This window comes from Dryobates pubescens, chromosome 28 (genome assembly GCF_014839835.1).
Source record: "Dryobates pubescens isolate bDryPub1 chromosome 28, bDryPub1.pri, whole genome shotgun sequence".
Classification (NCBI taxonomy): domain Eukaryota; kingdom Metazoa; phylum Chordata; class Aves; order Piciformes; family Picidae; genus Dryobates; species Dryobates pubescens.
In genome coordinates this window covers 2,664,886-2,691,129 of record NC_071639.1, presented here as the reverse complement: position 1 = coordinate 2,691,129, position 26,244 = coordinate 2,664,886, and the positions used below count along the sequence as shown (strand labels likewise).

The window sequence follows — 26,244 nt, the reverse complement described above, 5'->3', positions numbered from 1 at the left end:
GGCATCCTGGCATGCATCAGGAAGAGTGTGGCCAGCAGGAGCAGGGAGGTCATTGTGCCCCTGTACACTGCACTGGTTAGGCCACACCTTGAGTCCTGTGTCCTGTTCTGGGCCCCTCAGTTTAGGAAGGAGGTTGAGTTGCTGGAAGATGTCCAGAGAAGGGCAACAAACCTGGGGAGGGGTCTGGGGCACAGCCCTGTGAGGAGAGGCTGAGGGAGCTGGGGTTGCTTAGCCTGGAGAGGAGGAGACTCAGGGGTGACCTTCTTGCTCTCTCCAACTCCCTGAAGGGAGGTTGTGGACAAGCAGATGTTGGTCTCTTCTCCCAGGCAGCCAGCAGCAGAACAAGAGGACACAGTCTCAAGATGTGCCAGGGGAGGTTTAGGCTGGATGTTAGGAAGAAGTTCTTCACAGCAAGAGAGATTGGCCATTGGAATGTGCTGCCCAGGGAGGTGGTGGAGTCACCATCCCTGGAAGTGTTCAAGAAAGGCTTGGCTGTGGCACTTGGAGCCATGGTTTAGTTGCCAGGAGGTAGCAATGTTCTGCTAATGCTAAATTAATTCCTTTTTTTTTGTTAATTCTGTGTTGTCCACATGTAATTAGACTGGAGGATTTGGTGCTGCTTTGGAAGAGTTTCTTGGGTGTTTGATTCACTTTAATCCCCTTGAGCAGAAGTACACACACGTGAGTGTGCACACACAGCCATCACATAGCCTTAATAAGGCTAATGCTGGGGAGAGGAAAAGATTTGCAGAGCTGATTGCTTTTGCTTTCTCTGCAGCTAAATGGCTCTGTGGCAAAAGACAAACAGGAGGAAACCAAGAAACTGTGACAAGAAGAATGGGAGGGATTCAGCTGGGACAGGAAAATAGCAGGATGGGAGGCAGACCAGGGTTATCAAAGCCTGGTGTGGTAGTCTATGGGAAGAGGGGGGGAAAAAATCCCCTCCTGTAAATGAAGGGAAAGAGAACCTGTATGTGCACAGTTGTCACCAAAATGAAGGAGAAAAGATCATTAGGGAAGAAAGAATGCCCTGGAAAGGACATCTTTACTCTTTCCTACTCTACATAGGACAGCTACAATCAGAAATGGCACATCATACATTTCTGAAAGCAGTGTTTCACAGCTGAGTTAGGTATTCCCCACTGCATCCAGTGTTTCACAGCTGAGTTAGGTATTCCCCACTGCATCCAGTGTTTCACAGCTGAGTTAGGTATTCCCCCTTGCATCCAGTGTTTCACAGCTGAGTTAGGTATTCCCCACTGCATCCAGTGTTTCACAGCTGAGTTAGGTATTCCCCACTGCATCCAGGGTTTCACAGCTGAGTTAGGTATTCCCCACTGCATCCAGTGTTTCACAGCTGAGTTAGGTATTCCCCACTGCATCCAGGGTTTCACAGCTGAGTTAGGTATTCCCCACTGCATCCAGGGTTTCACAGCTGAGTTAGGTATTCCCCACTGCATCCAGTGTTTCACAGCTGAGTTAGGTATTCCCCACTGCATCCAGGGTTTCACAGCTGAGTTAGGTATTCCCCCTTGCATCCAGTGTTTCACAGCTGAGTTAGGTATTCCCCCTTGCATCCAGGGTTTCACAGCTGAGTTAGGTATTCCTCACTGCATCCAGTGTTTCACAGCTGAGTTAGGTATTCCCCACTGCATCCAGGGTTTCACAGCTGAGTTAGGTATTCCCCACTGCATCCAGTGTTTCACAGCTGAGTTAGGTATTCCCCACTGCATCCAGGGTTTCACAGCTGAGTTAGGTATTCCCCACTGCATCCAGGGTTTCACAGCTGAGTTAGGTATTCCCCCTTGCATCCAGTGTTTCACAGCTGAGTTAGGTATTCCCCCTTGCATCCAGTGTTTCACAGCTGAGTTAGGTATTCCCCACTGCATCCAGGGTTTCACAGCTGAGTTAGGTATTCCCCACTGCATCCAGGGTTTCACAGCTGAGTTAGGTATTCCCCACTGCATCCAGTGTTTCACAGCTGAGTTAGGTATTCCCCACTGCATCCAGGGTTTCACAGCTGAGTTAGGTATTCCCCACTGCATCCAGTGTTTCACAGCTGAGTTAGGTATTCCCCACTGCATCCAGGGTTTCACAGCTGAGTTAGGTATTCCCCACTGCATCCAGTGTTTCACAGCTGAGTTAGGTATTCCCCACTGCATCCAGGGTTTCACAGCTGAGTTAGGTATTCCCCACTGCATCCAGTGTTTCACAGCTGAGTTAGGTATTCCCCACTGCATCCAGGGTTTCACAGCTGAGTTAGGTATTCCCCACTGCATCCAGAGTTTCACAGCTGAGTTAGGTATTCCCCACTGCATCCAGGGTTTCACAGCTGAGTTAGGTATTCCCCACTGCATCCAGGGTTTCACAGCTGAGTTAGGTATTCCCCACTGCATCCAGAGTTTCACAGCTGAGTTAGGTATTCCCCACTGCATCCAGTGTTTCACAGCTGAGTTAGGTATTCCCTACTGCATCCAGGGTTTCACAGCTGAGTTAGCTATTCCCCACTGCATCCAGTGTTTCACAGCTGAGTTAGGTATTCCCCACTGCATCCAGGGTGTCACAGCTGAGTTAGGTATTCCCCACTGCATCCAGGGTGTCACAGCTGAGTTAGGTATTCCCCCTTGCATCCAGGGTGTCACAGCTGAGTTAGGTATTCCCCCTTGCATCCAGTGTTTCACAGCTGAGTTAGGTATTCCCCACTGCATCCAGTGTTTCACAGCTGAGTTAGGTATTCCCCACTGCATCCAGTGTTTCACAGCTGAGTTAGGTATTCCCCACTGCATCCAGGGTTTCACAGCTGAGTTAGGTATTCCCCCTTGCATCCAGTGTTTCACAGCTGAGTTAGGTATTTCCCCTTGCATCCAGTGTTTCACAGCTGAGTTAGGTATTCCCCACTGCATCCAGAGTTTCACAGCTGAGTTAGGTATTCCCCACTGCATCCAGAGTTTCACAGCTGAGTTAGGTATTCCCCACTGCATCCAGGGTTTCACAGCTGAGTTAGGTATTCCCCATTGCATCCAGAGTTTCACAGCTGAGTTAGGTATTCCCCACTGCATCCAGAGTTTCACAGCTGAGTTAGGTATTCCCCACTGCATCCAGTGTTTCACAGCTGAGTTAGGTATTCCCCCTTGCATCCAGTGTTTCACAGCTGAGTTAGGTATTCCCCACTGCATCCAGGGTTTCACAGCTGAGTTAGGTATTCCCCACTGCATCCAGTGTTTCACAGCTGAGTTAGGTATTCCCACTGCATCCAGGGTTTCACAGCTGAGTTAGGTATTCCCCACTGCATCCAGTGTTTCACAGCTGAGTTAGGTATTCCCCACTGCATCCAGGGTTTCACAGCTGAGTTAGGTATTCCTCACTGCATCCAGTGTTTCACAGCTGAGTTAGGTATTCCCCCTTGCATCCAGTGTTTCACAGCTGAGTTAGGTATTCCCCCTTGCATCCAGTGTTTCACAGCTGAGTTAGGTATTCCCCACTGCATCCAGGGTTTCACAGCTGAGTTAGGTATTCCCCACTGCATCCAGTGTTTCACAGCTGAGTTAGGTATTCCCCACTGCATCCAGTGTTTCACAGCTGAGTTAGGTATTCCCCACTGCATCCAGGGTGTCACAGCTGAGTTAGGTATTCCCCACTGCATCCAGGGTGTCACAGCTGAGTTAGGTATTCCCCACTGCATCCAGGGTTTCACAGCTGAGTTAGGTATTCCCCCTTGCATCCAGTGTTTCACAGCTGAGTTAGGTATTCCCCACTGCATCCAGTGTTTCACAGCTGAGTTAGGTATTCCCCACTGCATCCAGGGTTTCACAGCTGAGTTAGGTATTCCCCCTTGCATCCAGGGTTTCACAGCTGAGTTAGGTATTCCCCACTGCATCCAGGGTTTCACAGCTGAGTTAGGTATTCCCCACTGCATCCAGGTTTCACAGCTGAGTTAGGTATTCCCCACTGCATCCAGGGTTTCACAGCTGAGTTAGGTATTCCCCACTGCATCCAGTGTTTCACAGCTGAGTTAGGTATTCCCCACTGCATCCAGTGTTTCACAGCTGAGTTAGGTATTCCCCCTTGCATCCAGTGTTTCACAGCTGAGTTAGGTATTCCCCCTTGCATCCAGTGTTTCACAGCTGAGTTAGGTATTCCCCACTGCATCCAGTGTTTCACAGCTGAGTTAGGTATTCCCCACTGCATCCAGTGTTTCACAGCTGAGTTAGGTATTCCCCACTGCATCCAGGGTTTCACAGCTGAGTTAGGTATTCCCCACTGCATCCAGTGTTTCACAGCTGAGTTAGGTATTCCCCCTTGCATCCAGTGTTTCACAGCTGAGTTAGGTATTCCCCCTTGCATCCAGTGTTTCACAGCTGAGTTAGGTATTCCCCACTGCATCCAGGGTTTCACAGCTGAGTTAGGTATTCCCCACTGCATCCAGTGTTTCACAGCTGAGTTAGGTATTCCCCACTGCATCCAGTGTTTCACAGCTGAGTTAGGTATTCCCCCTTGCATCCAGTGTTTCACAGCTGAGTTAGGTATTCCCCACTGCATCCAGGGTTTCACAGCTGAGTTAGGTATTCCCCACTGCATCCAGGGTTTCACAGCTGAGTTAGGTATTCCCCACTGCATCCAGTGTTTCACAGCTGAGTTAGGTATTCCCCACTGCATCCAGTGTTTCACAGCTGAGTTAGGTATTCCCCACTGCATCCAGGGTTTCACAGCTGAGTTAGGTATTCCCCACTGCATCCAGGGTTTCACAGCTGAGTTAGGTATTCCCCCTTGCATCCAGGGTGTCACAGCTGAGTTAGGTATTCCCCACTGCATCCAGGGTGTCACAGCTGAGTTAGGTATTCCCCACTGCATCCAGTGTTTCACAGCTGAGTTAGGTATTCCCCCTTGCATCCAGGGTTTCACAGCTGAGTTAGGTATTCCCCACTGCATCCAGTGTTTCACAGCTGAGTTAGGTATTCCCCCTTGCATCCAGTGTTTCACAGCTGAGTTAGGTATTCCCCACTGCATCCAGGGTTTCACAGCTGAGTTAGGTATTCCCCACTGCATCCAGTGTTTCACAGCTGAGTTAGGTATTCCCCACTGCATCCAGTGTTTCACAGCTGAGTTAGGTATTCCCCCTTGCATCCAGTGTTTCACAGCTGAGTTAGGTATTCCCCCTTGCATCCAGTGTTTCACAGATGAGTTAGGTATTCCCCCTTGCATCCAGTGTTTCACAGCTGAGTTAGGTATTCCCCACTGCATCCAGGGTTTCACAGCTGAGTTAGGTATTCCCCCTTGCATCCAGTGTTTCACAGCTGAGTTAGGTATTCCCCACTGCATCCAGTGTTTCACAGCTGAGTTAGGTATTCCCCCTTGCATCCAGGGTTTCACAGCTGAGTTAGGTATTCCCCACTGCATCCAGGGTTTCACAGCTGAGTTAGGTATTCCCCCTTGCATCCAGTGTTTCACAGCTGAGTTAGGTATTCCCCATTGCATCCAGAGTTTCACAGCTGAGTTAGGTATTCCCCACTGCATCCAGGGTTTCACAGCTGAGTTAGGTATTCCCCACTGCATCCAGTGTTTCACAGCTGAGTTAGGTATTCCCCACTGCATCCAGGGTTTCACAGCTGAGTTAGGTATTCCCCACTGCATCCAGGGTTTCACAGCTGAGTTAGGTATTCCCCACTGCATCCAGGGTTTCACAGCTGAGTTAGGTATTCCCCACTGCATCCAGGGTTTCACAGCTGAGTTAGGTATTCCTCACTGCATCCAGGGTTTCACAGCTGAGTTAGGTATTCCCCACTGCATCCAGGGTTTCACAGCTGAGTTAGGTATTCCCCACTGCATCCAGTGTTTCACAGCTGAGTTAGGTATTCCCCACTGCATCCAGGGTGTCACAGCTGAGTTAGGTATTCCCCCTTGCATCCAGGGTTTCACAGCTGAGTTAGGTATTCCCCACTGCATCCAGGGTTTCACAGCTGAGTTAGGTATTCCTCACTGCATCCAGGGTTTCACAGCTGAGTTAGGTATTCCCCACTGCATCCAGGGTTTCACAGCTGAGTTAGGTATTCCCCCTTGCATCCAGTGTTTCACAGCTGAGTTAGGTATTCCCCACTGCATCCAGGGTTTCACAGCTGAGTTAGGTATTCCCCACTGCATCCAGTGTTTCACAGCTGAGTTAGGTATTCCCCATTGCATCCAGTGTTTCACAGCTGAGTTAGGTATTCCCCCTTGCATCCAGGGTTTCACAGCTGAGTTAGGTATCCCCACTGCATCCAGTGTTTCACAGCTGAGTTAGGTATTCCCCACTGCATCCAGGGTTTCACAGCTGAGTTAGGTATTCCCCACTGCATCCAGTGTTTCACAGCTGAGTTAGGTATTCCCCACTGCATCCAGGGTGTCACAGCTGAGTTAGGTATTCCCCCTTGCATCCAGGGTTTCACAGCTGAGTTAGGTATTCCCCACTGCATCCAGGGTTTCACAGCTGAGTTAGGTATTCCTCACTGCATCCAGGGTTTCACAGCTGAGTTAGGTATTCCCCACTGCATCCAGTGTTTCACAGCTGAGTTAGGTATTCCCCATTGCATCCAGTGTTTCACAGCTGAGTTAGGTATTCCCCCTTGCATCCAGGGTTTCACAGCTGAGTTAGGTATTCCCCACTGCATCCAGGGTTTCACAGCTGAGTTAGGTATTCCCCACTGCATCCAGGGTTTCACAGCTGAGTTAGGTATTCCCCACTGCATCCAGTGTTTCACAGCTGAGTTAGGTATTCCCCACTGCATCCAGGGTGTCACAGCTGAGTTAGGTATTCCCCCTTGCATCCAGGGTTTCACAGCTGAGTTAGGTATTCCCCACTGCATCCAGGGTTTCACAGCTGAGTTAGGTATTCCTCACTGCATCCAGGGTTTCACAGCTGAGTTAGGTATTCCCCACTGCATCCAGTGTTTCACAGCTGAGTTAGGTATTCCCCATTGCATCCAGTGTTTCACAGCTGAGTTAGGTATTCCCCCTTGCATCCAGGGTTTCACAGCTGAGTTAGGTATTCCCCACTGCATCCAGGGTTTCACAGCTGAGTTAGGTATTCCCCACTGCATCCAGGGTTTCACAGCTGAGTTAGGTATTCCCCACTGCATCCAGTGTTTCACAGCTGAGTTAGGTATTCCCCACTGCATCCAGTGTTTCACAGCTGAGTTAGGTATTCCCCACTGCATCCAGGGTTTCACAGCTGAGTTAGGTATTCCCCATTGCATCCCCCTCTCCAAAGTGGCTGAAAGATACATCCCTGTCTCCCTTCTCCTGGCACCAGCACCTGAGTGCTTGTGCAATGAACCTGAGCCATGACCTGACACTGGGAACTGTATCTTGGTTTTGGGGGTTAGATTCTGCCAGATCAGTTTCTAATTGGGCTTCCAGAGGAGGAGCACAAAAATGATCAGAGGGTTGGGGCAGCTCTGCTATGAGGCCAGGCTGAGGGAGCTGGGGGTGTTCAGCCTGGAGAAGAGAAGGCTCTGGAGAAACCTAATAGCCTTCCAGTACCTGAAGGGGACTACAAGAAGGATGGAGAGAGACTGTTTGCAAAGGCCTGCAGGGACAGGACCAAGGGCAATGGCTTCAGACTAGAGAAGAGCAGATTGAGATTGGATGTGAGGAACAAGTTCTGCACCATGAGGGCTGTGGAAGGGAGGTGGTTGGGGCCCCATCCCTGGAGATATTCAAGGTGAGGCTGGACAGGGCTCTGGGTAGCTTGGCTGTGGCACTTGGAGCCATGGTTTAGTTGTCAGGAGGTGTTAGGTATTAGGTACTAGGGTGGACTTGATTTCTCTGAGGTCTTTTTCAACCTGGCTGGTTCAATGATTCTGTGATTCTATGATAAATGTTGAAAGCCAGATTGGATGAAGTCTTCAGCAGCTTGGTCTCCTAGGAGGTGTCCCTGTCCATGGCAGGGGGGTTGAACTAAGTGATCTTCAAGGTCCCTTCCAACCCAAACCATTCTGTGATGGCCAGTCTGATCTAAGATGAGATGTCCCTGCCCATGGCAGGGGGGTTGGAACTGGATGATCCTTGTGGTCCCTTCCAACCCTGACTGATTCTATGATTCTATGAATTCCCTTCAGTTCTTCACTTTGACAATTTGCTGGTAACTCAATAGTGGAATCTCTGTAAGATGAAACAAAACCTACTTTGCCCTTCTGATACTCCTCTTAACCAAAGCAAAACTACTGGGCTTGAAGTGAGTTTATCATGAAATGATTTGGGCAAAAGGAAAAAGGAGAAAACAAGCAGCATATAAATATAGCAGTGGAGATTTATAGCAAACACACCCAGAGAACATAATTATTAGTGCTAAGGAAAACAAACCAGCTGCAGTAAATATTTTGACATCACAATGAACATTGTGGAGAGCAACCTGGTTTCTACGCTAGTAGGAAGTGTCCTCCCCGGCTTTCCACCTGGCTTTCCCTCCCTGGCAAGCAGAGAAGATGTGCAGACTGGTAGCAGATGTCATCCAGGGCTGAGTTCTTGCCTCAGAATCAAGTTTTCCACGCTGATCTGGCTCAGACAAAAGCCTAGAGAAACAGGAGTGACCTCCTCCTTTAGCTGAGGGCTGAGAGTGCAGCTCTCTAGCAGCAATAAGTCCAGCAGGGCCTGCTGAGTTAAGAGACATCACAGTACCACCAAGGTTGGAAGAGACCTCAAAGATCATCGAGTCCAACCTGGCACCACAGACCTCATGGCTAAACCATGGCACCAAGTGCCACATCCAATCCCCTCTTGAACACCTCCAGGGATGGGGACTCCACCACCTCCCTGGGCAGCACATTCCAATGGCTGACAACTCTCTCTGGGAAGAACTTTCTCCTCACCTCCAGCCTAAACCTCCCCTGGCACAGCTTGAGACTGTGTCCTCTTGTTCTGCTGCTGGTTGCTTAAGAGAAGAGACCAACTCCCTCCTGGTTACAGCCTCCCTGCAGGGAGTTGGAGAGAGCAAACCTTCAGATGTTCTAACAAACAAGTGTTAGTGGAGTTACTGGGGTTGACTTTCCTGCAGCATTACAGAAGAAAGTTTTCTTTACCAGTGGGGCAAGAAGCCATGGAGGGAGCCCTCTTCAATGCATTCTGAAATGCTAAGAAGCCATTAGAGCCCTGAAAGATCAGTGGCAGTTCCCACCATGGGAAGTGCTGCCTGCAAGGCTGAGGAGTTGTGTTCACAGTAAGTCTCAGCATCAGTATTTTGCCCAGTGTTTCTTTTTATGCTCCCCACCAAATCAGACCATAACTGTATTGCATTGTGGTTAGTCAGAAAGATGTCTAAGCAACCAAATGCTTCCAACTTTAGTTCTCAAGGCACATTCATAGAACCAGGTACTGGAAGGCTGCTCTAAGGTCTCCCTGAAGCCTTCTCTTCTCCAGCCTGCACAGCCCCAACTCCCTCAGTCTGTGCTCACAGCAGAGCAGCTCCAGCCCTCTGCTCCTCCTCGTGGCCCTGCTCTGGACACCTTCCAGCCCCTCCAGAGCCTTCCTGGCACAGAGGCTCCAGCACTGGCCCCAGAGCTGCAGCTGTGGTCTCAGCAGAGTGGAGCAGAGGGGCAGAATCCCCTCCCTGGCCCTGCTGGCCACACTTCTCTTGCTGCAGCCCAGGCTCTGCTTGGCTCTCTGGGCTGCAAGTGCTCCCTGCTGGCTCCTGCTGAGCTTCTCCTCCCCCAGCACTCCCAAGGCCTTTTCTTCAGGATTGCTCTCCAGCCAGTCCCTGCCCAGCCTGTTTGGTGTCTGGGATTGCCCTGCCCCAGCTGCAGGACCTTGCCCTTGGTCTTGTTGACCCTCCTGAGGTTTTCCTGGGCCCAGCTCTGCAGCCTGTGCAGGTCCCTCTGGATGGATCCTTCCCTGCAGCTGTCAGCTGCCCCACACAGCTTGGTGCCATCAGCAAACTTGCTGAGGGTGCACATTTTCCCCAACCTGGATGGTTAAATGTACAGTTTTTCTTTTGGAGGTTCCTTGCCTTCTATTACTTAGCCTGGAGAGAAGACTCTGAGGAGACCTAATAGCAACCTTCCAGTCACTATTAGGCACAAGAAGGCTGCAGAGGGACTGTTTACAAAGGTCTGGAGTGATAGAACAAGGGGCAGTGGTTAGAAATCAGAGAAGAGTAGACTTAGATTGGATGTTAGGAACCAGTTCTGCACCATGAGGGTGGTGGAACACTGGAGCAGGTTGCTCAGGGAGGGAGTTGAGACCCAAACCTTGGAGATATTGAAGGTGAGGCTACAAGGAGTCACCTGGAAAAGACAAGAGGGTACAATGAGACTAAGTAGTTTTTTACTATGCTAAAATTAATATTATGGAATGAAAAGGTAAAGAATTTCTATGAATCAAGAATTGATAGGGGAGAATCAACCATCAGAGGGCTGGAGCACCTCCTGCATGGGGACAGGCTGGGAGACCTTGGGCTGTTCAGCCTGGAGAAGGCTTCAGGGAGACCTCAGAGCAGCCTCCCAGTACCTGAAGGGGCTCCAGGAGAGCTGGGGAGGGACTTTTGACAAGGGCTGGGAGTGCCAGGATGAAGGACAATGGCTTTGAGTGGGTAAAGGGCAGATTGAGACTGGAGCTGAGGAAGAAATTCTTTAGGGTGAGAGTGATGAGACACTGGAACAGGGTTGCCCAGGGCGGGCTGTGGAGATGAACCTCTCCCTGGAGCTGTTCAAGGCCTTGTACAGGGCCTTGAGCAGCCTGGGCCGGTGAGAGACATCCCTGCCGCCAGCAGAGGGTTGGAACTAGGTGAATCCTTAGGGTCCTTCCCAACCCATTCTATGAAGCCATGAATAATTTCTTTGTGTTTAGGTTTCAAGCTTTGTGCCTTACAGAACTTTGAAATGGAGCCTCAGGAGCCAGCTGTGACAGTTCTTGCCCTCTGAAGCTGGAGGGACAGTCAGGTCACCCTGAAGCGCAGCTGGTGAGAGGGCACCGTGCAGAAACCTCCCTGAACAAGATGAGAACGGGTTCTGCACGTTGCCACAACAACCCCATGCAGAGCTACAGCCTGGGGTCAGAGTGGCTGAGAGCAGCCAGGCAGAGAGGGACCTGGGGGTGCTGGTTGATGGTAGGCTGAACATGAGCCTGCAGTGTGCCCAGGCAGCCAGGAGGGCCAATGGCATCCTGGCCTGCATCAGGAAGAGTGTGGCCAGCAGGAGCAGGGAGGTCATTCTGCCCCTGTACACTGCACTGGTTAGGCCACACCTTGAATCCTGTGTCCAATTCTGGGCTCCTCAGTTTAGGAAGGAGGTTGACTTGCTGGAAGGTGTCCAGAGAAGGGCAACAAGGTTGGTGAGGTGCTTGGAGCACAGCCCTGTGAGGAGAGGCTGAGGGAGCTGGGGTTGCTTAGCCTGGAGAAGAGGAGACTCAGGGGAGACCTTCTTGCTCTCTCCAACTCCCTGAAGGGAGGTTGCAGTCAGGCAGAGGTTGGTCTCTTCTCCCAGGCAGCCACCACCAGAACAAAAGGACACAGTCTCAGGCTGCATCAGGGGAGGTTTAGGCTGGAGGTTAGGAGGAAGTTTTACACAGAGAGAGTGATTGCCCACTGGAATGGGCTGCCTGAGGAGGTGGTGGGGTCGCCGTCACTGGGGCTGTTCAGGGCAAGGCTTGACAGGATGCTTGGTGCCATGGGTTAGTTGATTAGGTGGTGATGGGTGATAGGTTGGACTTGATGATCTTGAAGGTCTCTTCCAACCTGGTTTATTATTCTATTCTATTCTATTCTATTCTATTCTATTCTATTCTATTCTATTCTATTCTATTCTATTCTATTCTATTCTATTCTGTTCCGTTCCGTTCCGTTCCGTTCCATTCCATTCCATTCCATTCCATTCCATTCCATTCTAACACTTTACCCTGGGTCCTCTCAACACTTCTGGACCCAAGCTGAGCATCAGTTCCTGGATCCAGCCATGAAAAACAAAAAAAAGAAGAAAAAACCCAGCAAAAAAACCCCCCATCCAGCACAGAACTAAAGAACCACCTTTGTTCCACTCTCCCATTGTCTAGGCTCGAAGAGGAAAGGTTTGAATATTGTCATGCCCATCAATTTTCCTTCCCTCCCCACACTCTCTCTCCATGGAAAGAAGTGATTAGCCTTAGGAAATCAAGAGCAAAAACAACTTGCTCTCTGCCATTATTCAAAAGGCACTGTGAAAAGAAATTGCTAACTTTAGCCTTCAATTCTGGTGTGCACGAGGCCAAGCGATGAGCAGCCAAAGAAAGGAATGGCCAAGAGACAGCAGCTGTTCTCTTTGAGGCCCTCACAAAGCAGCTGAGCAGTGGGGGATGGAGAAAACCAACAGGGAAAATTGCAAAGGGCAAAGCTGCCATTGCCAGAAGCTTTACAGGTACCAGCTCCCCCCCCTCTAACCCTCCCCCCCCCACCACCATTTGCCTTAATGTGCTTCAGATACTCAACAGCTGGACGAGTCGAGAGCTTTGCAGGCTGGCATTTTGCAAAGTGCAGTGCTTTAATAGGCTTTGCTTTTCATGCAGATACAGATTGTTAGGTGGCACAAGTTATAATCATCTTTTACTTCCAACCTGAGCCAGAGTTGAGACATACTGAAAGGGATCAATTTTTCTCAAGGAGAAGGGAATGGTCTTAAAGGGCCCTGAGCCTCCTCATAGTTCTGCATAGGGGGTGGAGCTCAGAGTGGTTGAAGTTGAGATCATCTCAGTTGCTTTTTTAAAGCAAAATGCATCTTCTGCAGGTGTTGATGGGACTGAGTGGTGTGTGAAATTGAGCCTGCCCATTCTAGACATTGGCCACAACAACCCCAGGCAGAGCTACAGGCTGGGGTCAGAGTGGCTGAGAGCAGCCAGGCAGAGAGGGACCTGGGGGTGCTGGTCGATGGTAGGCTGAACATGAGCCTCCAGTGTGCCCAGGTGGCCAAGAAGTCCTGCACCAGGAATAGTGTGGCCAGCAGGAGCAGGGAAGTCATTGAGCCCTGTACTCAGCACTGGTTAGGCCACACCTTGAGTCCTGTGTCCAGTTCTGGGCTCCTCAGATTAGGAAAGATGTTGAGATGCTGGAAGGTGTCCAGAGAAGGGCAACAAAGCTGGGGAGGGGTCTGGAGCACAGCCCTGTGAGGAGAGGCTGAGGGAGCTGGGGTTGCTTAGCCTGGAGAAGAGGAGGCTCCCCTGGCACAGCTTGAGACTGTGTCCTCTTGTTCTGGTGCTGGGTGCCTGGGAGAAGAGACCAAACCCCACCTGGCTACAACCTCCCTTCAGGGAGTTGGAGAGAGCAAGAAGGTCTCCCCTGAGCCTCCTCTTCTCCAGGCTAAGCAACCGTAGCTCAATCAGGTGCTCCTCTTAGACCTTCTGGCCACACTATTCCTGCTGCAAGCTAGCATGAAATACTGTCCCTGCTTCACTCAACCATGAGGAGATGGAGAAGCTGCAGAGCCAGAGCTGGTGGCACAATTATTTCTAAATGCAGGAGCAGAGACTGGTACACCTGGTGCCAGGTTGTGCCAGCTCAACTGGCAGAACAGGTACAGTCCAAAGCTACAGCAGAAACTCCCACCTGGTGCAAATTCAGGTTTGGCACAAACTCAAAAGGCCAGACTAACACAAACTGGCCAAGCTTTTAACCAAGGTCAGTTCTGGGTCACACTGAGTTATTAACAGTGGAAGATCTTTAGCAGCCCAGAGGTCTGTATTAAAGTTTTTCCACTCTATGCTGCTGCTTTAACACCTCCAGGGACAGTGGCTCCAGGGAGGTGGTGGAGTCCCCATCCCTGGAGGTGTTCACGAGGGGATTGGATGTGGCACTGGGAGCCATGGTCTAGTAGTCATGAGGTGTTGGGTGACAGGTTGGACTTGATGATCTTTGAGGTCCTTTCCAACCTTATTGATTCTATGATTCTATGCTGCTTACCAGAGCTGACTCACAACTGGCTTCAGGATTCTGTACCAAGCAGTAATGGTTCAGCATATGCCCCAAAGCAGTGGTGAGATAAACACTTTTTCTGGTTGTTTTGGACCCACTTGACAGAGTAAAAGGAGGGTCAGTATTTTCCATCTCAGGTTTAGATGTGATTTTGACTTGGGAAGGATGAAAAGGAATCAGGTGATAAGATGAGAGGAAGGGGCCTGAAATTGTGCCCTGGGAGGGTTAGGTTGGAGATGAGGGAAAATGAGAGTGGTCAGGGACTGGCACAGGCTGCCCAGGGAGGTGGTGGAGTCGCCATCCCTGGAGGTGTTCAAGAAACCTGTGGCCTTGGCACTGTGGGATGTGGTTTAGTGGCCAGGGTGGTGTTGGGTTGAAGGTTGGGTGCGACGATCTTGGAGGTCTTTTCCAACCCAAACAATTCAACAATTCTATGTAAAGTGAGTTTTTGTCTAATTGGAAAAGGAAGATTTCCAACTGGAATGTGCTGCCCAGGGAGGTGGAGTCCCCATCCCTGGAGGTGTTGCAGAGGGGATTGAATGTGGCACTTGGTGCCATGGTTTAGTCATGAGGTCTGTGGTGACAGCTTGGACTCGATCTTTGATGTCTCTTCCAACCTTAGTGATACTGTGATACTGTGAGACCTGTCTTGATTTGGAGACACACAGCTCAGAGCTTTTCAAGGTTTGCTGTGGTAAAAGTCTATCTTAGGTTTTCCCCTGAGGTGCTGGGCAAACCTTATTTTGCATGACACTCCCAGCTATGATTTTTCTCTGGGACAGATGATGATTTAGCCAGTAACCAAAATTGTTGGCTCCACTGTGGGGATAAAACCCCAACTAAATGCATGTTGGAAGCAAGCACGTGCATCCCTCAGCCCAGCTTCCCCATCTGGTAGCAGCATTTCAGCTGGAAGCTGCTCAGCTGCTCAGGAGAGAGGCTGTCATTAGAAGGCGAGCTGCAGGGTGCCCGGGGGCCGTTCGGCTCTAAACTGGTATTAGCTGAATCCTGCTAAGCAGCTCTGTGTTTTCCTGTGCCAGCTCTTTCAATTACAACAACTCTAACTGTGAGCAAGATGCTGGAAACCGTGGCCACTGTCTCTGAGGATGGTGACAGACTAAGATCTGTGCTTGATGGTTGGTTGAGGAATCTGGAGAGCTGCTCCGCTTGTGAAAAAGAGACTTTTTGGCTGTCTGAGTTGGATGTGAGACTAAGCTGACAAGGAGGTAGTTGTTCTTCAATAGCCAGTTGTTTGAAAATCCTTGCATCAAAGCTGTCTGCTCCCTCATAAATAGCAGACACAACAATATCCCATAGCAGTGTCTCTGAACAGCGGTATGGCTGCTCACATGGACTTGGAAGGAATTGCTTTCAGCCTCTGTGAACAAGAGCAGCTGGTTCTGAAGCTCACAAGCCCTCTGCTTCAGCTCACCAGCAGAAATAGCTAAGTTTCATCTGCTTCCTGTCAGAACCACAGAATCAGTTTGGTTGGAGAAGACTTCTAAGATCATGGAGTCCAACCATCAACCCAACACCACCATGGCCATCAAACCATGTCCCCAAGAGCCATGGCCACAGGTTTCTTGAACATCTCCAGGGATGGGGACCCCACCACCTCCCTGGGCAGCACATTCCAGTCCCTGACCACTCTTGCAACAAAGACATTTTTCTTAGTCTCTAACCTAAACCTCCCCTGGCACAATGTCAGCCCACTTCCTCTTGTCCTATCACTTGTTACTAGAGTGAAGACCCCCAACCTCCACCTCACTTCAACCTCCTTTCAGGAGCTGTAGAGAGCAATGAGGTTTCCCCTCAGCCTCCTCTTCTCCAGGCTAAACATCCCCAGGTCCCTCAGCTGCTTCTCACTAGCCCTGCTCTCCAGACCCTTCCCCAGCTTGGTTGCCCTTCTCTTGTCACCCTCCAGCAGCTCAGTGTCCTTCTTGGAGTGAGGGTCCCACAACTGAAACCATCCTTAAGCCTGTAGAAGGAGAGGGTCTTCCAAGATGCAACCTAGTGGCAACGTGATGTTTAGTTTGACATCCTCCACATCTCATGGTTGTTTCTGCACATGAGTGCAGTCATAGGAGTTAATGATCAAGGAGCACTGTTTTAAGTGCTTTGAGGATTTGTTTAGAGCTATGGTTCCTGATTGTTGGCCATCCTAGGTACTAGAAGCTACTGAGTCTGGTGGATGCAAGGCTGCTGTGGCTCCGTCTAGAGCTCTGTAGAGACTGGATGGGGTGCTTGGTGCCATGGTTTAGTTGATTAGATGGTGCTGGGTGATAGGTTGGACTTGATGATCTCAAAGGTCTCTTCCTTTAGGTACTAAACAAAAATGCTTTCATAATGCCTTTCTCTGGTCAAAAGGCACAGAACAGAGTTTTAACTGTCTGCAGCTTGTAACAGTAGCAAGGTGGGGGTTGGTCTCTTCTCCTGGGTGGCCAGCATCAGAAGAAGAGGACACAGTCTCAAGCTGTGCCAGGGGAGGTTTAGGCTGGTGTTAGGAAGAAAATCTTCCCAGCAAGAGAGTTTGGCCACTGGAATGTGCTGCCCAGGGAGGTGGTGGAGTCACCATCACTGGAGGTGTTTAGGAAGAGACTGGATGGGGTGCTTGGTGCCATGGTTTAGCTGATTAGATGGTGCTGGGTGATAGGTTGGACTCAATGATCTCAAAGGTCTTTTCCAACCTGGTTAATTCTATCCTATCCTATCCTATCCCATCCCATCCCATCCCATCCCATCCCATCCCATCCCATCCCATCCCATTCCATTCCATCCTATCCTATCCTATCCTATCCTATCCTATCCTATCCTATCCTATCCCATTCCATTCCATTCGATTCCATTCCATTCCATTCCATCCTATCCTATCCTATCCTATCCTATCCTATCCTATCCTATCCTATCCTATTCCATTCCATTCCATCTTCACATCAAGACTGTAGCAAGGCAGCGCTCCTGTTTCTGAGGGACAGCCACGTGGCTGCCCAGAGCAACATAAATAGGGCAGCACAGGTGGTGCCTGGTGTCTGGAGAACATGTCCTGTGAGGACTGGCTGAAGGACCTGGGCTTGTTTAGGCTGTAGAAAATGAGGCTGCCCAGGGAGGTGGTGCAGTACCCATTCAAAGAACATGTGGCCATGGCACTTCAGAGCATGGTGCAATGGCCATGGTGGTGTTAGGTCCGTGGTTGGACTCTATCCCAGCTGAAACAGTTCTGTGATTCTATGATTCTCAAAGCAAGTCAACATCATGGAAGCAACATTGACTTCCCAAACAGCTGGAAACTGCCTTTCCCCAGACACAAGAGTAGTCCTTGCCTTGCTGTGGAGCTGATCAGCAAATGGTGTGCTGGTTACTGTTAACAGAGCCAGCTGGAGCTCGGTGGCATGAGGAAATGAACACCAATGAAGTCTTTCTGGTGTCTTTGTTCCCACAATCAAAAGGCAGTGACCCTGCTCAGCTGTCTGGAGCCAAGTCTCCTGGAAAATGGGAACCCAGAGCTTCTATTCCCTCAGGGAAATCGATGGAGCTTCTCTGGTTGACTTTTCAGGTAGCATCAAGAAGCTGACACGTGTCGATTGCTGTAATAGTTGTACAGCCATAGAGAACACCCTGGTTTGTACAGGTCCAGTAGAGTGTAGCCTGCAGACCAGAGCTTTCTGATCCAAATGTGAAGGCAGAGCCATCCCAACTGCCTGGTGCAGCTGGCAGTTGTTTCTCCCTGCTCTGTTCATGTGACCATAGTGTAATTATGGGAGTGGGAGGGAAATGGGAAAGGCTTAAAGGACTATTTAGACTAAATTATAGACAACAATCCTCAAGATGAGAAACAAAATGAGTCTTGGGTCTCATTTTGCCTGGTAATTGTCTCAGCAGAGAGATCTGTGAGGCCCATTTTGTGAGGAGCAGTTCCTTAAGTTATAGCACTGTAGCTTCTTATGAATGCCTCATAAGCCATGGAGAAGTGCATCCTCCTATAGAGGATAATTTGCTACACTAATATTATTCAGCTAGAGCTGAAGTGAATCATTAATCTCCATAGGGTTAGGTAGTGAAGCAGGAAATCTCCTTGTGCCTGATGCCCATCTGAGCTTCCAGGTGAAAAATGAATCCTTCCTTCCGAAACCATTCATGTAAGGGAGCACCTCCTCAGAGACAAAACACAGGACCACACCATTCTGCACAAGGATTCCCACTTCATTTCCTCCACAGAAGGCTCTGAAGGAGGCTGCCATCAGCAGACTCTGTACCTACTCATTTACCACAATTATACTGTGTTGTTGATTGTGATTCCAGTTCAGTGAGCAGGTAAACACGGTTCTCCTTGCATGAGAACATGGCCAGAGGTTCTGGCAGAAGTGCTGCTTGTGTGGCCTTAAACATCCCACCTGCACTTTGGGTCGTAACAACCCCCATCAGCACTGCAGGCTTGGGGAGGAGTGGCTGGAAAGCTGCTCAGTGGAAAGGGACCTGGGGGTGCTGATTGGCAGCCAGATGAACATGAGCCACTGGGTGCTCAGGTGGCCAAGAAGGCCACCAGCATCCTGGCCTGGATCAGAAGCAGTGTGTATCAGGACTAGGGATGTGATCTTGCCCTCAGCACTGGTCAGGCCACACCTCAAATACTGGCTTCACTTTTGGGCCCCTCATTACAAGAAGGACATAGAAGCGTTGGAGCAGGTCCAGAGGAGGGCAGCACAGCTGGGGAAGGATCTGGAGAACAGGGCTGGGGAGGAGCAGCTGAGGGAGCTGGGGGTGCTTAGAGCTGGGGGTGCTTAGTGTGGAGAAGAGGAGGCTGAGGGAGACCTCATTGCTCTTTACAGCTCCCTGAAAGGAGGCTGCAGTGAGGTGGGGTCTGTTCAACCAAGTAACAAGTGATATAAAGAGAGGAAATAGCTTCTCTCAAGTTGTACCAAAGGAAGTTTGGGTTGGCTATCAGGAAGAATTTCTTCACTGAACAGGTTCTCAGGGCCTGGAACAGGCTGCCCAGGGAGGTGCTGGAGTCCCCCAGCCCTGGAGGTATTTAAGAATCTTGTAGATGTAGTGCTTAGGAACATGGTTTAGTCAAGGATTTATCAGTGTTAGGCTGATGATTGGACTTGATGATCTTAAAGGTCAACATTGTGTAACAGAATTTAAGAAGGACATTGAGACTCTTGAAGGTGTCCAGAGAAGGGCAAGGAGGCTGGGGAGGGGTCTGGAGCACAGCCCTGTGAGGAGAGCATTGCAGCAGGTCCATAGGAGGGCAGCACAGCTGGGGTGGGATCTGGAGAACAGGGCTGGGGAGGAGCAGCTGAGGGAGCTGGGGTTGCTTAGCCTGGAGAAGAGGAGGCTCAGGGGAGACCTTCTTGCTCTCTCCAACTCCCTGAAGGGAGCTTGTAGCCAGGTGGGGGTTGGTCTCTTCTCCCAGGCACCCAGCAGCAGAACAACAAGACACAGTCTCAAGCTGTGCCAGGGGAGGTTTAGGCTGGATGTTAGGAAGAAATTCTTCACAGACAGAGAGATTAACCACTGGAATGTGCTGCCCAGGGAGGTGGTGGAGTCCCCATCCCTGGAGGTGTTCAAGAAATGTGTGGCCATGGCACTTGGGGTCATGGTTTGATGGCCATGGTGGGGTTGGGTTGATGGTTGGACTTGGTGGTCTTAGAGGTCTTTTCCAACTGAAACAATTGTATGATTCTGCTACCATGTCTGAATCTTGAAGCTTCTCTGCAGTGACTACCTGATGTAGAAAACACCAAGTACTAAATCAACACTGCTGTCTCCATGATACCCTCTGGCATCTTCCTGTGCTCACAGCAGCACCCTTGGAGCTATCAGCTTGCTCTGTGTTCTGCCTTTCTAATGGAGAGAGTTGGCTCCTTTCCTTAGCTCCAGCTCCACCTCTGTAGCATCTCTGTGTTACTAGGTTTAGAAAACAGAAACAGAATCACCCAGAATCACAGAGGAAGAACTTTCCTCCAGAAGTGTTTGTGTGGATGTAGCCAACAGAAGAATCCCGTGGCAGGACACAGAGATAGCACCAAGGCTCCTTTTCCCCTTCACAGGATTTCCAGATGCAAGGTGCTCTCATGAATCACAGAATCACCAAGGTTGGAAGAGACCTCAAAGATCATCAACTCCAAGCTGTCACCACAGACCTCAGGACTAGACCATGTCACCAAGTGCCACATCCAATCCCATCTTGAACACCTCCAGGGATGGGGACTCTACCACCTCCCTGGGCAGCACATTCCAATGGCTAACAACTCTCTCTGGGAAGAACTTCCCCTGGCACAGCTTGAGACTCTCTTGTTCTGGTGCTGGTTGCCTGGGAGAAGAGACCAACCCCCACCTGACTACAACCTCCCTTCAAAACAAAGCAGTATCACTAAGGGATGGCTGGCAGCAATTGCAAAGGTTTGTGGCTTGCATTCCAGCAGCCCATGAGCAGAAAGAAGCCTTGGATAAATCAATTGAATAGGCAGGGGAAATGGACCATAATGAGCATTGATTGCATGCTTGCATTCAGCCTAGAGTGAGATTTGATGTGTCTCTGTCCTATAAAGCTTATTTATGGCCCCAGTTGCCACTCATGTGATTGAGGCAGGGAGGTTTGGGGGAACGACTTCAGTGGGACCTGATTGCTTCTCAGTAGCTTAAACCTCTGCTGCTTCTTCCCAGCCATGGAGTTGCCAAACTCTGTTGCATGGCAGGAAGAGTTTGTCTGTAAATACACACAGAGAAACAAACCCACTCCCAGCAGCTGAAAACAAACCTTGCAAGCCTCTGAACAAATCTGACTGCTTTAGCAGTCACCTGCAGAGTCCTGTGAACTTCTGAGTGCTGTTTAATTCCATTTGCAAATCCTCCCTGGGCCTAATGCAGCTAATCTTGTTTTGTCAGCAATGTTACTGGAGAATTTATTCCTGTGCTCAGAGAATTGCAGTGGAATCACTGCTCAGGTTGTATAATCACACAGGAAAGCATCTGGGGGTCCTAGTGGATGGGAGGTTGACCGTGAGCCAGCAGTGTGCTCTTGTGGCCAAGAGGGCCAAGGGGTATCCTGGGGTGGATCTGAAGGGCTGTGGTCAGTAGGTCGAGAGAGGTTCTTCTCCCTCTCTCCTCTGCCTTGGTGAGGCCACATTGGCCAAGAAGGCCAAGGGCATCCTGGCCTGCATCAGGAAGAGTGTGGCCAGCAGGAGCAGGGAGGTCATTGTGCCCTGTGCTCAGCACTGCTTAGGCTACACCTTGAGTCCTGTGTCCAGTTCTGGGCTCCTCAGTTTAGGAAGGACATCGAGACACTTGAAGGTGTCCAGAGAAGGGCAAGGAGGCTGGGGAGGGGTCTGGAGCACAGCCCTGTGAGGAGAGGCTGAGGGAGCTGGGGTTGCTTAGCCTGCAGAAGAGGAGGCTCAGGGGAGACCTTGCTCTCTCCAACTCCCTGAAGGGAGGTTGTAGCCAGGTGGGGGTTGGTCTCTTCTGCCAGGCACCCAGCAGCAGAACAAGAGGACTCAGTCTCAAGCTGTGCCAGGGGAGGTTTAGGATGATGTTAGGAAGATTGGTCATTGGAATGTGCTGCCCAGGGAGGTAGTGGAGTCCCCATCCCTGGAGGTGTTTAGGAAGAGCCTGGATGTGGTCCTTAGTGCCATGGTTTAGTTGATCACATGGTGCTGGGTGATAGGTTGGACTTCATGATCTTGAAGGTCTTTTCCAACCTGGTTAATTCTATTCTATTCTATTCTATTCTATTCCATTCCATTCCATTCCATTCCATTCCATTCCATTCCATTCCATTCCATTCCAAGAGTGAGAGACCATATTGCACTCTGAGGGGGAAAGCCCCCCCAGCATCCGCAGCTCTGCTCTTCTGGGTTTGGTAGCTGCTCAGGAATCACCATGAGTTGCTGATTCTGTATTTCCACATGTATTAACCACTCATCTCCTTGCCAGGTTTTCCAGATTGCCTATGTTATTGTGAAGGCAGCCAACTCCCCTCGGCCTGGGAACTGGATCCTGGAGCGCTCTCTGGACGGGGAGGACTACCAGCCCTGGCAGTACTACGCCATCACCGACAGCGAGTGCCTGACGCGCTACAACGTGCCCCCTCGCCCTGGAACCCCTTCTTACCTGAAAGATGATGAAGTTATCTGCACTTCTTATTATTCCAAAATCCATCCTTTGGAGAATGGAGAGGTAAGAGCAGAAGTCATTGGCTATTCAGTCAGGACAGGAGAAGGCGCCCAGGAGACCTAACTGTGGCCTTCCAGTATCCAAAGGGGGCTGTAAGAAAGCTGGGGAGGGACTTTTGAGGGTGTCAGGGAGGGATAGGACTGGGGGGGATGGAGCAGAACTAGAAATGGGGAGATTGAGATTAGCTGTGAGGAAGAAGTTGTTCCCCAGGAGGGTGGTGAGAGCCTGGCACAGGTTGCCCAGGGAGGTGGTGGCAGCCTCCTGCCTGGAGGTGTTTGCAGCCAGGCTGGAGGTGGCTGTGAGCAACCTGCTGCAGTGTGAGGTGTCCCTGGCCATGGCAGGGGGTTGGGACTGGCTGAGCCTTGAGGTCCCTTCCAACCCTGACAATTCTATTAGTCTATGATTGTATGCCCTGTAGCCTGGCAGGAAACAAACTGCCTTTGCTTAAGTGGCTTAGCTCTGCCTCGAGTGGTTGGGTGTGCTGGGAAATGGGGAGGTAATCTGTTGGCAGTTGTGTTAATTAACTGGATTATATTAATGAACTGGATATTAGGGAGAAATTCTTGCCAGTCAGGGTACATCCTGAGGGAGCTGGGGGTGCTCAGCCTGGAGAAGAGAAGACTCCAGGGGGACCTCAGTGCTGCCTTCCAATTCCTGAAGGGATCCTGTAGGAAGGCTGCAGAGGGACTTTTCATGAGGGTGTCTAGAGACAGTGCAAGGGGGAATGGTTTGAAGCTGAGGGAGAGCAGGGTTAGACTGGAGCTGAGGAAGAAGTTCTTCAGTATCAGGTTGGTGAGACTCAGGAATAGGTTGGCCAGGGAGGTTGTGGGTACTCCCTCCCGGGAGTGTTTAAGGCCATGCTGGACACCTCTAATTGGAGGTGTCCCTGCCCATGGCAGGGGGGTTGGGACTGGGTGATCTTTAAGGTCCCTTCCAACCTAAACCATATTTTTTGGATGTAAGGCACACTCCTTATTCTACAGAGTAACCCAGGAGGTGAAGGAGCTGCCAGGCAGGCACTGGTATTTTCTGAGAACTTCAGGTGCTTGAGATATGTTCCTGTGTCACTTGAGAACAGCTGTGAGAGTTCTGGGGAGAACTGTAGAACCAGAGAAGTAATTAAGGGACTTGGAGTCATATTTTCAGTCCCTGGGTATAAGCTAGGATGTTAAATGGTAATGGTTTTACTCAGAGTTTAATTTATTGTAGTGAAGAGTTTCTAACTGACCCTCTGTGTATACCTGTTCATCCTCCTCCTGTCAGAGGTTTCTACTATTTCCCTGTGACTCCAGGCACATGAATCATGGACCAGCATTTGTTTCAAGCCTGGGCTTAGAAATGATGTGGTGGAGATGAGAATGAGACTCTGTGATTGAAAGAGTAAGGCAAATATAACAGCTGCAGCTGAAGTGTGACCTGTAGCTGTAGCATTGCAAGCAAGATGAGAGAGGGGATTTTCCCCTTCTGATGTGCTTTGCTCTGGTGAGACCTCACCTGCAGCACTGCCTCCAGTTCTGGGGCCCTCAGCACAAGAAGGATCTGGAGCCGCTGGAGAGGATCCAGAGGAGGCCACAAAGGTGATCAGAGGGCTGAAGAACCTCCTCTATGGAGACAGGCTGGGAGAGTTGGGGCTGTTCACACTGGAGAAGAGAAGGCTCCAGGGAGACCTCAGAGCAGCCTTCCAGTATCTGAAGGAAGCTCCAGGAGAGCTGGGGAGGGACTTTGGACAAGGGCTGGGAGTGACAGGATGAGGGCCAATGGCTTTGAGCTGGAAGAGGGGAGATTGAGAATGGAGATTAGGGTCAGTCTCTTCTCCCTAGTGTCTGGTGTAGAAGGAGGGAAAATGTCTTGAAGTTATGCCAGGGGAGATTTAGGTTGGAGATGAGGAAAAATGTCTTTGCTGCAGGGGTGGTCAGGTGTTGGAACAGGCTGCCCAGGGAGGTGGTGGAGTTCCCATCCCTGGAGATGTTCAAGAAATGTGTGGCCATGGCACTCTGGGACATGGTTTAATGGCCATGGTGGTGTTGAGCCTATGCTTGGGCTTGAGATCATAGAGGTCTTTTCCAACAAAATCCATTCAATGATTCTCTGATCAGACACAAAGCCAGGTGCACACCCAGGAAAAAGCATTGCAGCTGCTTTGTGCTTGGAGTTAGACTTGTAGAACTGTCAGGGCTGGAAGGGACCTCAAGGAGCAGCCAGTCCCAACCCCCTGCCATGGCCAGGGACACCTCACACTGCAGCAGGTTGCTCACAGCCACCTCCAGCCTGGCTGCAAACACCTCCAGGCAGGAGGCTTCCACCACCTCCCTGGGCAACCTGTGCCAGGCTCTCACCACCCTCATGGGGAACAACTTCTTCCTCACATCCAATCTCAATCTCCCCATTTCTAGTTTTGCTCCATCCCCCCCAGTCCTATCCCTCCCTGACACCCTCAAAAGTCCCTCCCCAGCTCTCTTGGAGCCCCCTGCAGATCTTGAAGCCCACAATTAGGTCACCTGGGAGCCTTCTCCTCTCCAGACAGAGCAGCCCCAACTCTCTCAGCCTGTCTCCGTGGCTGGCAGGGGCTGTAGCTGTGTCATTTGAATGGGTATTTGTTCAGGAAAACCTAGGAGACAGAGTGACATTCACAGGAGCAGTGCTCACACTTGTGCCATGTTTGAAACTGCTTCCAGCTGGGGGCTTCTTGAGGGGGGAGCACAATGTGAGTGAGCAGAGCGTCACTTGCAAAGTGAACATCGCTGCGCTGAAAATGCAACGGCAAAGTAATTAGTCCAGTAATTAATTTAATCACATAGCTCACTTCATTGATTTTCCAGTTCTCTCACAGGTAGATATTGCTTCCAGCAGTCTGCTGTCCTCTGGGTTGAGGTGGGGCCTCCTTGTGTTGCCCACTCCTCAGCTAACCAGCGCTCTTGAGCCTGCTGCTCTGTGTCCGTGACTGAGGCGCTGGCTTGGAGCCTGCTGAATGGAGTGGGGCTGAATTCTCATCTGAAGTGGGCAATTAACAATGCTTAACCCAGCCTGATGTGCTGCAAGTGGCCTGCACCTAGGAAGTTTCCAGCATCTGACAAACAGCTTCTGTAAAGGGGAAGAAGGCTTTGAAGGGAGGAATGCATCTGTTCCACCCACTTGGAGAGGGGAAAGTGTTAGAAGCAGGCATACTCCTGGAAGGCAGAAGATTAGGGGTGTGTAGAGGTGTGTAGGGTATATAAGTGGTCTAAAGGTGTCCATAGGGGATATATGTGGGTCTGCAGGTGTGTATGAGGGATACATGTGGGTCTGTAGGTGTGTATGAGGGATATATGTGGGTCTGCAGGTGTGTATGAGGGATATATGTGGGTCTGTAGGTGTGTATGAGGGATACATGTGGGTCTGCAGGTGTGTATGAGGGATATATGTGGGTCTGTAGGTGTGTATGAGGGATACATGTGGGTCTGCAGGTGTGTATGAGGGATACATGTGGGTCTGCAGGTGTGTATGAGGGATACATGTGGGTCTGTAGGTGTGTATGAGGGATATATGTGGGTCTGCAGGTGTGTATGAGGGATATATGTGGGTCTGTAAGTATGTGGAGGGGATATATGTGGGTCTGCAGGTGTGTATGAGGGATACATGTGGGTCTGCAGGTGTGTATGAGGGATACATGTGGGTCTGTAGGTGTGTATGAGGGATATATGTGGGTCTGCAGGTGTGTATGAGGGATATATGTGGGTCTGTAGGTGTGTATGAGGGATATATGTGGGTCTGCAGGTGTGTATGAGGGATACATGTGGGTCTGCAGGTATGTGGAGGGGATATATGTGGGTCTGCAGGTGTGTATGAGGGATACATGTGGGTCTGTAGGTATGTGGAGGGGATATATGTGGGTCTGCAGGTGTGTATGAGGGATATATGTGGGTCTGTAGGTGTGTATGAGGGATATATGTGGGTCTGCAGGTGTGTATGAGGGATACATGTGGGTCTGTAGGTGTGTATGAGGGATACATGTGGGTCTGTAGGTGTGTATGAGGGATATATGTGGGTCTGCAGGTGTGTATGAGGGATACATGTGGGTCTGCAGGTGTGTATGAGGGATATATGTGGGTCTACAGGTGTGTATGAGGGATATATGTGGGTCTGTACATGTGTATGAGGGATATATGTGGGTCTGTAGGTGTGTATGAGGG

General features: G+C 50.4%; 1 protein-coding gene across 1 annotated transcript in view; it reads left to right on the top strand.

Moving 5' to 3' along the window:
* LOC104304326 (laminin subunit alpha-2) overlaps nt 1-26,244 on the top strand; it is a 94,342-nt gene that overhangs the window by 10,349 nt on the left and 57,749 nt on the right. The window contains exon 3 of the mRNA XM_054173982.1: nt 21,836-22,078. Within this exon, the coding sequence (XP_054029957.1) occupies nt 21,836-22,078 (243 nt within the window). The remainder of the gene's footprint in view (nt 1-21,835; nt 22,079-26,244) is intronic.